Below are 16,886 nucleotides of genomic sequence, written 5' to 3'. Positions count from 1 at the left end.
TTACTGTTTTTACGGCATTCGTATAGCCTTCGTAAGCATTCTTTCAAAAATAGTTTGAAACAGTATAGTATAGTAATAGGTATGGCACTTTCAGAGCTATTTTTGTTTGCAAAAGAATAAATAAATGAACTAATTGGTCAAATTTTGTTTGGAATTTAAAACAGTTGATACTCAGTTCAACTAGCTTGTGTGAACGTTACTGCTATTCATGTTGTTGGATGTCAGTGCTGTAATTTAGATACTGCCAATCAATATGTATTCATTAAATATGTAAAAATGAAGAGACGGAGCGCCATTGCGCTTTGAGTGTCCTGAGTTCGAGTCCCACTCGAGGACCTTTCCCGATCCCATCCCCCTCTCTCACCCACTTCGCTTCCTGTCGACCTATATTGTCCTATCTACATAAAGGCATAAAATGCCATAAATAAATCTTTAAAAAAAAAAATTAAGAGATAAAAAACCCTGCAGTAAAAGCAGTGATATGGCTGTCAGCAGAATCCAGCCAAACCCCAAATTCACCTTTTCTCTATCAACCATAATTTAGTCAACTAAGCTGAGCGCTCATCTCTATTGGTGAGGCTCACTGCAGACAAATGAAAAGATCCAAACTAGTTATTAAGTTGCTTATTGCCGTTATACTTCTAAAGAGTTGTGGTCTGAAGGACTGTCAGACAGCATGTTTTATCTGTCTGTGGGGAATTGCCAGTGTTCTGGTCTGTTTAAATAATGAGCATCTCCTCTGTTGTGCACTTGACTGAGACACGTCTGAGGAATTCATGCAGCCCGGGAGAGATGAATATGAAAGGACCACTCTAATAAAGAGTAATGGGAAAATAACAGTCATTGGCAGGGGCTGGAGGACACTGGCTGGAAAGCAGAGTCCATCACAACGTGACAAGCTTTGGCAGTTTGTCCAAAAAGATGTGTGTATGCATGTGCGTGTCCGCAAGTTACCCTCAAAGGACTGGAAGATGACAGCTTCTATCAGTTCCTGGTACTCTTTGACTTGAGCAGGATTTCCCCTAAACACACCTGAACAAAAGGTCAACAAAAGGGAAATTATAGAACACTATATCCCCATCCTTCAGATAACACCGCTCAGAGATTTAAACAAGCGGCCCAGCATATGCAACAATGTCAAAAAAAGTATGCATTTTGTACAGAAAAAACGCAAATTGCAACAGTAAAACTTTTTGTTAGCACATACAGTGAAAAATTGTAACTGGTTTAACATTGCTTTATACTACATTACATAATTTTGTAAAATACTGTCAACTTCTGGGTTTTTGCAAGTAAAAACTATGAATTGCAGTAAAATGTATTGTTAAAAAACAATAAAAGGTCATTCCCATAATTACAGTGGTGGCCAAAATGATTAGTATATGTTTTTAAATCAGTTATTTCTATCTTTTGCTGTCTTTTATTTTGCTTTTCTATCAGATCTCTGTTCGGAGCACTGGCTGTTGTCAGACATAAATCTCAATGGATTATTACAATTAATGGCAAAATGAATGTTTGGAAAAGTAAACTGATATTTCCTACTGACACACTACAGCAAAACATAGAAATAACTGATTTAAACCCATTTTTTAGCTTTTGGCCGCCACTGTATATTTTACATAAATAGTTTTGTTGTGTCTTATTTTTGTATATTATTTTGGTGGTTAGCGGTACATTTTTGGTGAAGTAAACTGGTAAATTAGCACCACATTACTTAATGAAATAGACATTTATAAGCTGCAAAATATATAGGCACCAAAATTTCTGGCAAAAACAGCTGCCATTTTTTACTGTGAATTAAAAAGAATGGTGTATTTACAGTGAAATACATAAGCAATGCTATTATGTGCATAAAATTATATATTATATTCATGAATCTTACCATCAATCATCATATAGATGAAAAACAGAGGAAACTCGCACTCGATCCCGTCGAAGAGCTGAAAAACATCACAGGGCAGAGAATAAGGAAGCGTGTACATGAGAAGTCATTATACAAGCATCATGTAATGATTACGCAACATCATTACTGTTCTAGTGTGATATTATTTACTGAACAAGGAAAAGATATATATGAATCCCTCAGTCTACCTGTTTGTATTTACAATACAGTTGTTAGAATGAAATGAGCAAAAAAAACGACATGTTCAAATGGTTAGTAAATTTTCAGTGCCACACAACTTGTACTTTGACTGAATTACAGCAATATGTTACCTGCAGCAAAATTCACGTACATAAAATGGAAGCCCTTCAAAACATTGAGAGGAAATGCCAGACAACCTCTGTTTTCCAGTTACAACAGATCAGGAAAACAGAAAACAATTATGTTGAAGTAAAGTATAGCAGTCAAGCAGAAACTCCATTAAAAAGCCATAGTGCTCCAGCTCTCTTTCCCTAGAGCTGGGACATGAATCACTTGGGTTTGAAATTAAAATCAACTCAGATGTAGAGATAGTTTGTGAGTGTGAAAAAGCAATGATTAATTCAAATTATGTGACTGCCGCTTGTTTTATCACATTCATTTAAAAGTATAAGTCAACATTTAAGTGCCTACAGATGCTCTGGAAGAACAGAGAGCATTTCTTCTCAAACAGGAATTTGAAATTAGGGCTACATGTGCACATGGGTGGGCAGATTGAGTTTACTAAGGGAGTAATACATCAGAAAAATTTGTACCAATATCTAAACAAATAAATAGGGATTAACACAAACAATTTTGTGTGGGCCTGTGTGTGCTCACGGTGTATTCTGATCTGTCGTTTATTGCAAGCAATCATACCACATTTAGCAACCCACTTTTCCAAGCTGCAATTAAAACTTACGAAGCTTATAAGCTCATGCATTCACAATATTCTCCCCATTCATGACATGAAACGTTCGTAATACAATTCTGTGATCCTCTTTTCTTCGCTGCCAATTATATGACAACCTCAATTCAAATGGCCTATCTTCAGAAAAAATAAATCTTGTGAGCTGCTTAAGAGGTACAAAATCTAAAGCACACTTTGATGGCTGACAGGGAACTAAATGTCTTTCAACCTCTCCCAAATGTAATTAAGACTTCTCTATCTCCGCTAGCAATCTCGGAAGACAATCGCCGTGGCATTAGGAGATAAGAGCGAGAGATTGGGATTTAATGAAATAAAGGCTGTTAATTGGACTGGTCTCGCATCATTGGCATATCGCACATAAATTGTTTCAGGACAAAAATAGGGGTACTCGTATAGCCAACTTCTAAAACTGAGAGGAAATAACTAAATTAATCTACTCTCTAACTACCAGCGAAAAATAATTTAATTCAAAGGTCCATTTTTCAAGACTATAAGTGGTTTCTTAACACCAGTTGCACAAACAGGCTTACTTTAAACCCTGAAAGACTAAAAATAAAATACACTGTTTGTTCTTTTTTTTCTTCTCAATATCAATTTCTATAACCACCCAGAGAAAAAGAGAGAGAGAGAGAGAGAGAGACAGACAGAGAAGTGTAGTCAGAGAGGAGATTGATGGAGGGGGGTTCTTTGAAGCAGACATATTAAATAAATTTCTTCTGGGCGGAAAAGAACAGACATTGAGGCCTACTCACAGTAAACAGAAGGAGTCTCATGGGTCTTTGGCTTCACTTACCACAATTACTTACTGAGACTATATCATTCACCAGAGGACATTCAGTCACTATGAGACAATCAGGCTTGAAATCCTCTGCCATCGTAACTTAGTTATGGGTTTAACAGAATGGAAACTCCAACCACATAGAAGAGCTTGTATTTGTCTGAGCATGACAGGCTGATAACACGAGGATATCAAGAACATCATTTATAATACAATGATTTCATGTATCTTAAAAAAATGAAAACAAAATTATATTAGATGGACTGCTTTCTGCCTATGAGAAAAAGGATATCATGCCAACAAAAAATACAGTGTCTGTAACATGGTACCATCCCTGTCCAGTTTGTTTTAAAGTGGTTTTGAGCACTTCACAGCTGTCCAGGCTGGGAGATCATCAGCTAAGCCCTGCAAACCTATAACCAATTCTACCACTACAGTGGTGTGAAAAAGTGTTGGCCCCCTTCTTGATTTTTTATTTTATTGCATGTTTGTCACACTTTAATGTTTCAGATCATCAAACAAATTTAAATATTAATCAAAGATAACACAAGTAAACACAACATGCAGTTTTTAAGCGAAGGGAAAACAAAAACAAAATCCAAACCCACATGGCCATGTGTGAAAAAGTGTTTGCCCCCCTCACTTGCCTCAGTTAAGGTCAGTGTTCGTGACTGCACCATAAGAAAGAGACTGGGCAAAAATGGCCTGCATGGCAGAGTTCCAAGACGAAAACCGCTGCTGAGCAAAAAGAACATAAAGGCTCATCTCAGTTTTGCCAGAAAACATCTTGATGATCCCCAAGACTTTTGGGAAAATACTCTGTGGACTGACGAGACAAAAGTTGAACTTTTTGGAAGGTGTGTGTCCCATTACATCTGGCGTAAAAGTAACAGCATTTCAGAAAAAGAGCATCATACCTACAGTAAAATATGGTGGTGGTAGTGTGATGGTCTGGGGCTGTTTTGCTGCTTCAGGACCTGGAAGACTTGCTTTGATAAATGGAACCATGAATTCAGCTGTCTAACAAAAAATCCTGAAGGACAATGTCCGGCCATCTGTTCGTGACCTCAAGTTGAAGCGAACTTGGGTTCTGCAGCAGGACAATGATCCAAAACACACCAGCAAATCCACCTCTGAATGGCTGAAGAAAAACAAAATGAAGATTTTGGAGTGGCCTAGTCAAAGTCCTGACCTGAATCCTATTGAGATGCTGTAGCATGACCTTAAAAAGGCGCTTCATGCTCGAAAACCCTCCAATGTGGCTGATTTACAACAATTCTGCCAAGATGAGTGGGCCAAAATTCCTCCACAGCGCTGTAACAGACTCATTGCAAGTTATCGCAAACGCTTGATTGCAGTTGTTGCTGCCAAGGGTGGCCCAACCAGTTATTAGGTTTAGGGGGCAAGCACTTTTTCACACAGGGCCATGTGGGTTTGGATTTTGTTTCCCCTTCATAATAAAACACTTAATTCAAAAACTGCATGTTGTGTTTACTTGTGTTATCTTTGATTAATATTTAAATTTGTTTGATGATCTGAAACATTAAAGTGTGACAAACATGCAAAAAATTAAAAAAAAATCAGGAAGGGGGCCAACACTTTTTCACACCACTGTATTCTAAAAGTACAACACCATTCTAAAGTTTGAGGTCTGTAAGGTGTGACCCACCCCAGACATCAACATAGTGTTGGCCCAGATCCGGCCCACATCTGGCCCGTGTGAAATCCATGCGGGCCAGATGTGGGCCGGATATGGGCCAACACTGCTTTCTGTCTGGTAAACAGGGGGTTACACTTACACTTTAAAATGTAAAAAAGTCTCTTCTTGCCGAGGCTCAAAATAAGTCAAAAGTAAGTAAAAATAGTTACTCGTCTTCAGTTTCACATGATTCCTCTGAAATCATTAAAATATGTTGATTTTGTGCTCAAGAAGCATTTCTTATTGCTGAAAACAGCCGCTTAATATTTGTAATACACAGAAACAGAGTTAAAATGAACAGCACTAATAATAAATTATGTTAATATTAATATTAAATAATTGTAACAAATGTAAATGCTGAATAAAAGTAATAATTTAATTTAATTAAAAATTACTGACCCCAAACTATTGATTGATAGTGTGCATAAAGGAATAGCTTGTTGTTGTTTTTTATTAGGAATAGCTTGATACTGCCACAGTATCAAAAACACAGGATGTCTAAAACACGTTGGTATTAATGTGTTAAAGGGACAGATCATGCAAAAATGAAAGTGTTGTCATTAATTACTCACCCTCATGCTGTTCCAAACCTGTAAGATCTCTGTTCCTCTTCGGAACACAAATTGAGATATTTTTTATTAAATCCGAGAGCTTTCTGACCGATGTATTAAATGTATTGAAGGAGGAGTAATGGAATATAATTACAGTATTTTCTGTGATTAAAGTGCCCCTATTAAGGATTTTTGAAAAATACCTTTCATGCAGTGCGTAACACAGCTCTAATTGAATGAAAACATCCTGCAAAGGTTTGAATATGAAAGTGCACCATGTAGGCTATAAAGTTATTGACTCTCAAAAGAAAGAGTCGACTCAGAATCATTGAAACGAGTCATTTTTAAAACGATTTGTAAGCCGTTACATGTTGAAGTCAACAAGAAACATTAGCATATTGCCTGCCCACTACTTGTGGGCATTGGTCTGAATGAAAATGCAAATTCATTCTTTGCCACTAGGTGCCTCTATTGGAGCAATAAAATAGCGGTTTCCCCAGTAACGCTGTACACAAAGAAGCACTACACTCACAAATGCTGTTTTATCGAGCATGACAGGCATGATGAAATGAAAATGAGACCAAAAAGGAGGGGTTTGGAAAAATAAATTGTTGAGCGACTCGTTTGGGAGTCCTTTTGCAAGTAAGGTAAAAATAAATACATATTATAAGACACTTAAAGTGTTTTTTTGACCTTGCATGCATGTTAACCTGTTGGGGACTCCCAAAACCAAAATATTAACCTTTAATTACCCATAATACGGGCACTTTAAGCTATAGCATTTATACTAAATGTACTTAGACTACTGTTTTTCATACAAATACCTAGAAGCCATATTACATTTTACCATTGTATTAAGGTGCTATATTTGTGGTTTTAACTGCGATTAGCATGATCTAAATGTATGGAAGACCAGTGGTTAAAAAGAAATAATCAAACAGTCAGAATAATTACATTTCTCCATGTAAAACGTAGATTTCTACATCTGCATCCTAACTCAAGCTACTATCAAATGTGTATTTCAAGAGACAAGATAAGAATAAGAGACAAAAAATATATATATTAGTATAAATACTTTCAAACACAAACCTGTTTCTTGATTTAAACAATATTACTCATTAGAACATGCAGAACTAAGAAATTAATAAATTTTCTATTAAGATATTTATTTTGTTAAGGAAAAATTACTGGAAAAGTGTAAAGAATTCAAAAACTAAGAAACTGTCATGTTCTGACCAACAATTATCCGTCTGGTTTTTACAACTTTCACATTGGAGCAAAAATCTGCCTTTAAACTTGAAAGGAATAAAAATGTATCGTGATAATAATCAATATCGACTGATTTGAAAAAAATTATTGTGATAATTTTTTTGGCCATATCGCCCAGCCCTACACGAGTCTTTCACACAGCATAGTTCAAGAAACTTGCAGGGAGATTACATTTTCTATGACAACTTGCAGTGTTACATATAATTGAGGCTGGGAAAAGAAAACGCTGCAGACAACAGGTAAATGCTGTTATAGCTGATTTCCATGCTTGTGGAATAAATATGTTTACATGGCTTTTTAAAAATGCCAGGTAGCTGGTGTTTTGTATGCCTTTGGCCAATTACTGTACACTGGTAGGACACTGGTAGTACCTATAAAACTGTTTTAGACCCTACTTTGAAGTAGGAGCAGATTTAGTTCCCCCAAACGGAGTTCCTAGAACTAAAACCGTTCCTAGGTCCGGCGATGCGAACACACCAAAAAGCGGATAAATCCACTAATAGTTCTGGGAACTATGAAATGGTTCCTCCAGTGCGAAAGCCTCTATGGACTATTTTAACGATGTCCTTACTACTGTACCTTTCTGGGCCTTGAACTTGTCAGTTGCGTTGCTGTCTATGCAGGGTCAGAGAGCTCTCTGATTCCATCAAAAATATCTTAATTTGTGTTCTAAAGATGAACAAAGGTCTTATGGGTTTGGAAGGAAATAAGGGTGAGTAATTAATGACAGAATTTTCATTTTTGGATGACCTATCCCTTTAAGGGTGGATGAAGTAATCAGGTAGATGTATTGATGGAGCATTTGGCCCTACTAAGAGCCCTTTTCTTCTTTTACTTCTCATTTCCCTCTACTTGTGGACTTGTTTATTGTGGGAGGTCATCTGTGGCAGCTGATGTGATGATTTGCTGCAGGTTAAATCTCCCCCTTTCAGATTTCAGAGTCAGACGCAGCATGTTCCCAGGCTAATTCTGGAGTTAATATCCTCGCAGTTCAACCCAATCAAATGGGATTTACCCACAGCCCTCGCATTCTCCTGAGAGACAGATAAATAAGCAAATCTGCAGCAGATTAAAAGATGCGTATAAAAATGCCTGAATGCCATTTGTTAGATCTGTCACTAACCTTTATAGCAAAATCTCTCTTTCTGAAATAAAAGGGCTAAACCTGAGGCTAGTCATAACTCATCCTAAATATGGGGAAAAGGCTCTTTTCATTTTCCTTTTCACCGATTTTCTTTTTTCCTCCATCCTATTTCATTTCAGCTAATATGCTAACCACGCTCACCTTCATCTCAGCAGGTTTGTAGTGCCTGCGGTTCTTGTCCTCATTGGCTGTTCTGTAGCCGTCCCGTAAGAAGCGCTTGAAACCGTACTTGCCCTTCAGCTTGCGGACTATCTTGTCCAGAGTCTGGGAATATAGAGCATCATCATCCACGGCGAACGCTGGGTAGCTGATGCAGGGCAGGAGGGCCGAATCTGTGTTCTACATGACAAGAACACTTGCATAAGAAACAGATATTGAGTGACTCACTGCTCTTCTATTGAATTTGCTTTCCATCAGGAAATATCGAGGGAACCCAGGGTTAAGTGACCACTCTCTTCCGGAGAATGGGCTATTTTTCTACATTAGCCTCTGCAGTTTTAATAACACATTAGTCAGACTCATGAAGAGGCTCTAATACATGTGATACATAAGCCTATACACTTCAAGCCACGGAATCGGACAATCTCACTCAACTTTCAAAGGAAGAACATTTCTGCATAATGCACTGCCTTAATTTGGCTTAATTTACCTGTTCTGGCAGAGATGACTTTGTTCTCCATTAAAATCAGCACAAAGAAGAATGGGAATTATCTATTGTTAAAGGACATTGTGAAGGACAGAAATTGACAAATCCAGGGCATTGGATGTCATAAATTTCTCTACAGATGTTATTAATGGCATCAAATCACAAGAAATTTAACTTTTTTGTGAATTAAAGAGTTGGATATGCTATGAAAACGTGATGTTTCAAAAATGTGTTTCATGCTGAAACTAGTTCATATGCAAAGTTATGAAAATTCTTGGATTTCTAATGTCAGAAAAAGCAAACGTATTAATACCTCTCTCCCTCAAAACACCCTCTCCATCTACCCTCCTGGCTTCAGAAGATTGGGACGCTCCCCACATCCATTCCCCCTTTCAGAATCATAACCAACTTCCTCAATGTCTGATCAATACTGTAGCTCATTCCAGCTAGGCTTTACTAAATCATTTAGTGCTGCACTAAGTGAAAAATCATTTCTAATCAAGTACCCATAAAACAAGCGATCTTAGTCAAAGGAATAGCTAAGAGAAATGGCTAAGGACTGTTACTCATTTCATATGCAAGGGGAACATATACAGTGACAGGGGTAGTAGTACAATTCATAGGTGGGCAATGGTCATGAAAAACTAAATTTAAAACGTTTTTCATGCAAGAAGCCTAGACTAACATTACTCTATAAGTGGACCTTAGGAAAAAAAATTAAATGCTTAAAGAAAAGCATGATATGACCCTTTTAATAATGGATGAGCAGTTTGTATATGCATAGTAGGCAAAAGAACTCACATGGGAACGAGACTCCCTTGGCAGGAGAGAGCACAGAGTCTGACTATTCCTGTTATGAGCATCCAGATCCACAAAAATGACTGACCAGGAGCATCCCTGCAGGAAAGAGGTAAACAAACATCACAAATCAAACATTATAATGGCCATCTTGACACCTGTTGATGGTTGGAATTCAACAATGTTTGTTACAGGTGATAGTGGGCCTTTTAGATAATACAAGATTTATATAAAAGCTCCATATTAGAAATGTAAAGGCCAGTCCTGCACAGGGTCTCCTAAAATCAAACTCACCCTCCTTTCCACAAAACCACATTCTGCTCTGATGCAGCATTTACTAAAAAAAACAAATAGTCAGATTTCAGAGATTACTTTGGGCTTGTAGTGTGTCACACAGCAACAGTTCCACATCATTTCCTGAAAAAACCTTGAAACCGCCAACCTCACCATCACCAAATGAGATTCACAATTTAAACTCAGCTCGGAGGCATACTCTACACCAGCCTAGACAGCGACTGCCACACACGTTTAATAACAAAAACTTAAACACACACACACATATATAGGCTATATACACACACACCTATATATGCATATGACCTCTTTAATAATGCATCAGCAGTTTGTACCATATGCAAAAGAACTTGCATGGGAACATATGAACATAATATATAAAACATATATAAAAAAATTACGTTATACATATAAAATCGTTATACATTTCTTGATGTTTTTATTAAAAAAATTAATAATGTTTTATTTGTTTATTTCATTAAAGCATCTAACAAATGTAAAGTGTATCACATGGTAAGTATTAAAAGTAACCGCTGTGAGTGGCAGCTTCTTAGTCATCAAGGCCCATCCAATCAGAACAAACTATTGCTTCTGTTTTCTCTGCATTCCCCTCACACCTCTCCATTTAAACTGAGAGCACTTTTTCAATTTCCCTTCTTCTGTGTGCGTAGACCGATTATACAACAAGCACCATTTTGTGGCACATTTAGCTCATCTAGAGAAGCTCACAAAGAACCGAAATGCTTATACGAGCTTCTGAACCAACAATTTACATGCTGAGAGGGATTTTAATGTAAATGACTCTGAAGAGTGTAAAAATGGGAGGCGTGTCAGTGATATGTAGACTGAATGTGCCATCATCTACTGACTGAGATAAGAGCTGACTTTGGTTAACTGTGAACATCTGCCACTAGACTATGTCAATCTAAGTCTGAAAGTAAGTCTATATATATATATATATATATATAGATATATACACACACACACACACACACACACACATCATTAACATTTTATTGCACAAAACTGTCATAGCAATTTTCATCACTCAATTCATGTGGATTACTCTTTGTACTGTATCAATGTTTTTGTACTTCTTGAAGTGTGTGAATATTTTAAGTAGACTTTCAATGGATGGATAAAAATAGCTTCATTATTTTAGATTTTATATAATATTTTAATGAAATTAAAGTGGGTCAATTTAAAAACCAACCTCATGTGAGCGGTTTGACATTTAACGATGCTAAAGACAGAATGCTATATAGATAAACTAGTCAGTAGTTGGATGACTAGTTGACAAGTTGACCATTCTACCTAGCCCTAAATCTAAATCCATGAGAATCTGTAAAATGATTTCGAAATGATGGGCCTTTAATTAAAAATCGGAAAGCTGAGCAATATGTAGCTCAACATATGGCGTGAAAGATCTACCTGCTTTTATCCTGTTATAACCGTGCTCTGACAGCTCCTGTTCCAAAGAAACACATGAAAGCGCCAGCTCTGCTATCCATGCTGAGAGTTAGTTGAGGAAATGGAGCGTAAGAGCCATCATTAATAACATAACCCATGTGATGACACAGCACGCCTTCCATCCAACTGAGAGACACATGGCAAAGCCAGCCATTTGAGTCCTCCATTAATTCAGAACAACACTGTCTACAGCAGTCACTTCCATAAAGTCATTTCATACACTGCACCATGTTTCCTGCTAATGACAGAACACAGAGAGCCACATTAGGGAGGAAGAGGCAAACTTGGCAAAAGGTCAAAACAGTAACTGCAAATAACTACACCATATTTTTAAATCTTGCCCATCCTTCTGTTAAACAAACATCCAAGGTTAACAACTATATGCACTTAACTATCCAATCTGAAGGGCCTTCATCTGTGTGTAAATTTGGGTGATGGGGGGAAGGGTGAGATGTTTCTTCTACAAAAATGGATGCGCTTTGAGGATGTTATCACTTTTCCGGTCCATTACCAAATATAATGGATGTGGCCCACTGCCATCTTGATTTTCCCTCAACACCAAAACAAATTAATCCCACTAATGACCGCTCCAAAAAGAAAAGAGCACCAAAATCAGATAGAAGTATTCACCATCTATCAAAGTTGGAAATCTGACAAAACGGATAGCTCAAACACAATCTAACCCAATCATCTTGATCACTTTGTTTTGTTTCTCTCTTGCCTCAGACACATTTATGCAATGAATTAGATCCCCATGCAGGAGCAGACGCATTTATTTATTACAAAGATGAAGAGAGCTGTTGGTACATTGTGTCCTTCAGCTGTTTTGAACTACTAAAATCTTCCTTTTATGAACATTAAACACAGTTCCTCAAAAAGCATTCATTATTCAGTGATTAAAGAGGCGGTTCATCCAAAAATGAAAATTCCACGATCGTGTAGACTTCATTATCATTTTTTTTTATAGTTCTTGATTATCGTTTGTCAGTTTTGATGAAAAATATCAGTTTAGACCATCTGCAAAATATCTTCTGTCGGGTTCCACAGAAGAAAGATAATCATAGAGGTTTCATATGACATTATCGTGAGTAAATGATGCTGACAGAATTGAGATTTTTGTGTGCATAAACCCATTATTAGCCCAATGATGTCAGCAGTACCTGATTTCCAAACAGGTTGAATCCATTGATGGCTTCCAGAGCTGCTTTGGCTAGTCCCACCGAGCTAGAAGACAATAGATCAGATTCACAGTCACAATGATCATCTCCTTTTTAAGACAAAAAGAATACTGCACTTGCTATTTGAGCACTTTTCACGAACAGAGAACTAAGCTCTCATTAAATACTCTTCTGTTCCAGGTGCCGATACCCAAAGCCGTTTTCATTCATGAAAGACTCCTTTGAGGTTAAACAAAGCTAATAATTTCTGTCATTTTTGCTTCTTCAGCCACTCACTCTTACGATTAGAGCACATGATTAGACCTAGGTGTGCTGAGCAATAAAAGAACTGCCCAATTGGCTATTGGTGAAGAAAAATCAATAGTGAAAATGTAGAAAACGAGCAAACTGAAAGGCATTGGGGATCATTTTAAATTGAAAAGAACATGGAAGAATCCAGCTCTGCTCCGTGCATCCCTTCCCAACAAAACCATCAGCTACGATCACAATCAAGCTACATGAGGTTGAGACACTATTGATTTTCTGCCTGGACAGAAAGCAAACATGCTCAGCCCCAGATATATTGGTAAAATCTGACAATGATGCTGACAGACTATGCTACTTTTACATTCAAGCTGGTAAAACTAAAAATCACAAAACTGGATAATGTATAAAAAAATGAGGGGGAACCATCTGCTGTAATGTGTTACTATAACTGGCTCTGTATTGGTGACGGTTGGTCTGGTCTTTGTAATGGGATGAAATACCCTTTATTCTCATTTTAATTAAATGGAAAGTTTCTGAGAGAATTTCAAAAGAAACTTTTAAACAGGCCTCTTGAATGGTCATGAATTACAGCCCTCTGGAGTTCTGTGACTTTACTCAAAATCTGGCACCGTTTCAATAGAATCTAACAACATCGCTTCTGAAAACAACGAAGTGACATCTATTTCCTTTGTGCTGGTGTGGAGTACACTGATATAAAACATTTATCACACATCTCATTCTGAGGTCCATCCACAGCAATATAACTCTCTTTACTCTGTACACAGAATAATCATGTTAGAAGAACAAACTCATTAATTACTTACAAGAAACGCATTTGCTTCAGCTAGCAAAAATTAATATTTACATTTATAATATTCATTTTGCATGGGCTGTATAAAACAGAGAGTGGTATAAATGTGATGCTCATTAAATGTAAAAAGCACAGTTTTACTAATCCTTTTACATTTTAGAGATATTATCAAACATCAAATCATATTATTTTAAACATTTATTTCTTATTTAAATTACCAAGGCTGAATTAATTTGATCAGCAATACAGTAAAAAAAGTAATATTACGAAATAACACAATTTAAAGTAAAAGTGTAAAATATAATTTATTTCTGTGATGGCAAAGTTGAATTTTCAGCAGTCATTACTCCAGGTTTCAGTGTCACATGATGCCTCAAAAATCATTCTGATAATGCTCATTTACTTATTATAAATGTTGAAAACAGTTGTGCTGCTTATTATTTTTTGATTAATGGAAAATAACCACATTTATGTGCTATAGAAATCTTTAGTAGCAGTATAAATGACTTTTCTGCAGTAGCACAAGCCTTTGTGTACTTCTAGTTTAATTGTACAGTACTTGCAGTTATCCGAGTTGTTTAAGGTAAAATTGCGAAGCTTTATGCTATGCATTTTCTGAATCAGTCAGAAAAGAAAAAAAACAAGTTGCAATTATACCTGTTCTTCCGTACTCGACAGATCTCTAAAATATATAATTGAAAGACTGGTGAATCATAAATTGATCATTATAAAGTGTTTCAATATCTGCTTAAAAATATTAAACAATATTTTTCATTCAATTAAAAAGTGCAAAGAGCAGAAGTCAATACTCTAATTGGCCCTCAGTGGGGATGCTGTGACGGCAAGATAAGGAAGCAGTGATGGAGAGAATCATTATCGAGTCTGGTTATGAAAGAGAGGCAAAGCGATGTGCTGGGAGTCCTATTGACTTGCTCTTCTTATAAAGCATACTGTCTGGGCAAATCCACAGTCCATACTGTCTGCAGAGCACCAAGAATCGTTTCTGCAATGGGCAGATAGGAGCTTCTCTATGTGAGTCCTCTCAGTTAGAGTTCAGTCACTCATGGACTCACCCAGAGGAGGTGAAATGAAGTGTCACCCTTACTGGAGGGCCATCACAGGCATGCTCCAATCTAGAACCTCCTCAACATGAGCTCAAACTTGCACATCGTTTTAGGCACTGGGTTTGTTTTATTTCATACAGAGCATGAGGAATGCTGCCTTAGTACAAAGCAAAAAAAAAGAAAAATGCTCTGTGCCTTGTGCACTAATTAAAATGAAAAAGACAACTGAATTAAGTATGCACTCACTGTCTTTGTACAAGACAATCACTTATGAATATGGATGCAACCAAATTAAAATTGTAGGTGATACCGATAAGCCAATAATTAAAAATGTTATTCTCCTTTGTGAAAACAATTAATACATTTATAAAGACATAAAAAAACTCAAATCAATCACTTTAAATGCTAAAAGTGAATATTAAAATGTACAGTATGAAAAATCGATATTTATCAGAAAATAAATATTATATTTAGCAGTGCTAGAATTAACACTGCTAAAGACTTTTACATTGTTGTAGAGTTCCATTTCAAATTAAATGCTGTTCTTTATTGTTTTCAGCATTAATAATAAAAGGAAAGATTTCTTGAGCACCAAATCAGCATTTAAGAATGATTTTTGAAGAATCACTGAAGACTGGAGTAATAACTTCTGAAAAATCAGCTTTGCATCACAGGAATACATTACATTGTAAAATATATTAAAATAGCAAACTATCATTTTAAGTTGTAATATTATTTCACAATAGTACTGTATATATGTATAAAAAAAAATACATATTTCTTTCAAACAACATTTTAAAAATTCCAATATTAAAGTATCCATTATTGGCGGATACCGATAAACTGAAAGAACTATAATTTTGTCCAGTAACCAGTGTTTTACTGACATATTGTGCATACTTAACTACAAATTATATTGTAACAGTTTTATTTGATACAGTTATAGGAAGGGAACAGAAAGACAATGATAAACCTTACCTGGAGTGCAGCTCTGTGCTTCCATTGTTATATTTGCTTCCCCGCTCCCACATGCCAAAGTCTGGCACACGATACGCTCTCTCCACACAGAACACCAGATTCTGGATGAATGATACCTACAAATGCAAACATGTCAGGGAATTGTGTCACACCAAGATCTCCATCTCCTTTGCTTGCTATCCAGACATCAGTGCACATCAACATATAAAAAAAGGCCTGCTCTCAAAGCTTTTCTAGGCCATGGGTGTTTTTATTTGTCAATACATCAGCATTCCTTCGTGTTACCCATCTAATATTCTGATTATACATGAATTTATTTGAATAATGATCCACTATTAAAAAGCAGCTAAAGTAATCCATCACTTCCATGGGTGGCATTGGTAATATCATAAGCCCCTCAACACTTCCCATTCCCCGTGCACAAATGAGGCCATAGGAAAAACAAGATGAGGGAAAGAATGATGACTTTATGGTATATAAATGAGGAAATGTTCAAACACCCGGGGAGGCCGGGCTGACAGTGCTTTAATTTAAGATGAAGAGAACTGAGGGCCCCTAAAGCACGTTAAAATGGGGCATTGAGGAAGGTAGGGGAAAGACAAAATACAGAGGGAGAAAGAAGGAGAGAGGGATGGCTTGAGCACTTTTATTTTGGGCCTGGACTAAAATGATTAATGTGACGAGCTTTATGGTATCTTAATGAATACCGCTGGCCCGGGGTGGCACTATTTTCTCTCTTCTTCATTCTCTAAACTGCAGAGAGAAAATGCAGAGCAGGAGTGCAACTTTTCTGAGGATCAAGATGGATCAGTCATGGTTGTTTGTGTTTGCTAGATAAGGTGTTTTAGTTAATAATTGTACAGCAACTGCTGAAGCGGCCCTTAGTCTATATGTCTTTCTAATAATAGATTTAAACTATGACATTTCTTAATCACTCATAGGCCAAATATACCTAATGGGTCAAGTTTTAAATGAGCTTCAAAACAAACACTACACATAGAAACGGCTCTTTAATGGATATTTAGCTATGTTTAAAGATATCAGATCACTTTAAATTCCTTCCAGTTCCTTCAAGCAGAATACACTTATTTTAAGGTGTCCTTGTCACACGTTACATGTACTTACTATT

General features: G+C 36.6%; 1 protein-coding gene across 4 annotated transcripts in view; it reads right to left on the bottom strand.

Moving 5' to 3' along the window:
- Positions 1 to 16,886, bottom strand: part of LOC306842889 (phosphorylase b kinase regulatory subunit beta-like) — an 82,378-nt gene that overhangs the window by 40,987 nt on the left and 24,505 nt on the right. For all 4 annotated transcript variants that reach the window (XM_079374052.1, XM_079374051.1, XM_079374054.1 and 1 more), the window contains 6 exons: positions 15,758 to 15,873; positions 12,641 to 12,704; positions 9,720 to 9,815; positions 8,414 to 8,611; positions 1,883 to 1,940; positions 955 to 1,032 (listed from right to left, as the gene is read on the bottom strand). In XM_079374052.1, the coding sequence (XP_079230178.1) occupies positions 955 to 1,032; positions 1,883 to 1,940; positions 8,414 to 8,611; positions 9,720 to 9,815; positions 12,641 to 12,704; positions 15,758 to 15,873 (610 nt within the window). The remainder of the gene's footprint in view (positions 1 to 954; positions 1,033 to 1,882; positions 1,941 to 8,413; positions 8,612 to 9,719; positions 9,816 to 12,640; positions 12,705 to 15,757; positions 15,874 to 16,886) is intronic.

The sequence above is a fragment of the Barbus barbus genome (genome assembly GCF_936440315.1).
Source record: "Barbus barbus genome assembly, chromosome: 2".
NCBI lineage: Eukaryota > Metazoa > Chordata > Actinopteri > Cypriniformes > Cyprinidae > Barbus > Barbus barbus.
Note: the sequence above shows the minus strand (reverse complement) of the source record. Positions and strands in the feature narration are given on the sequence as shown.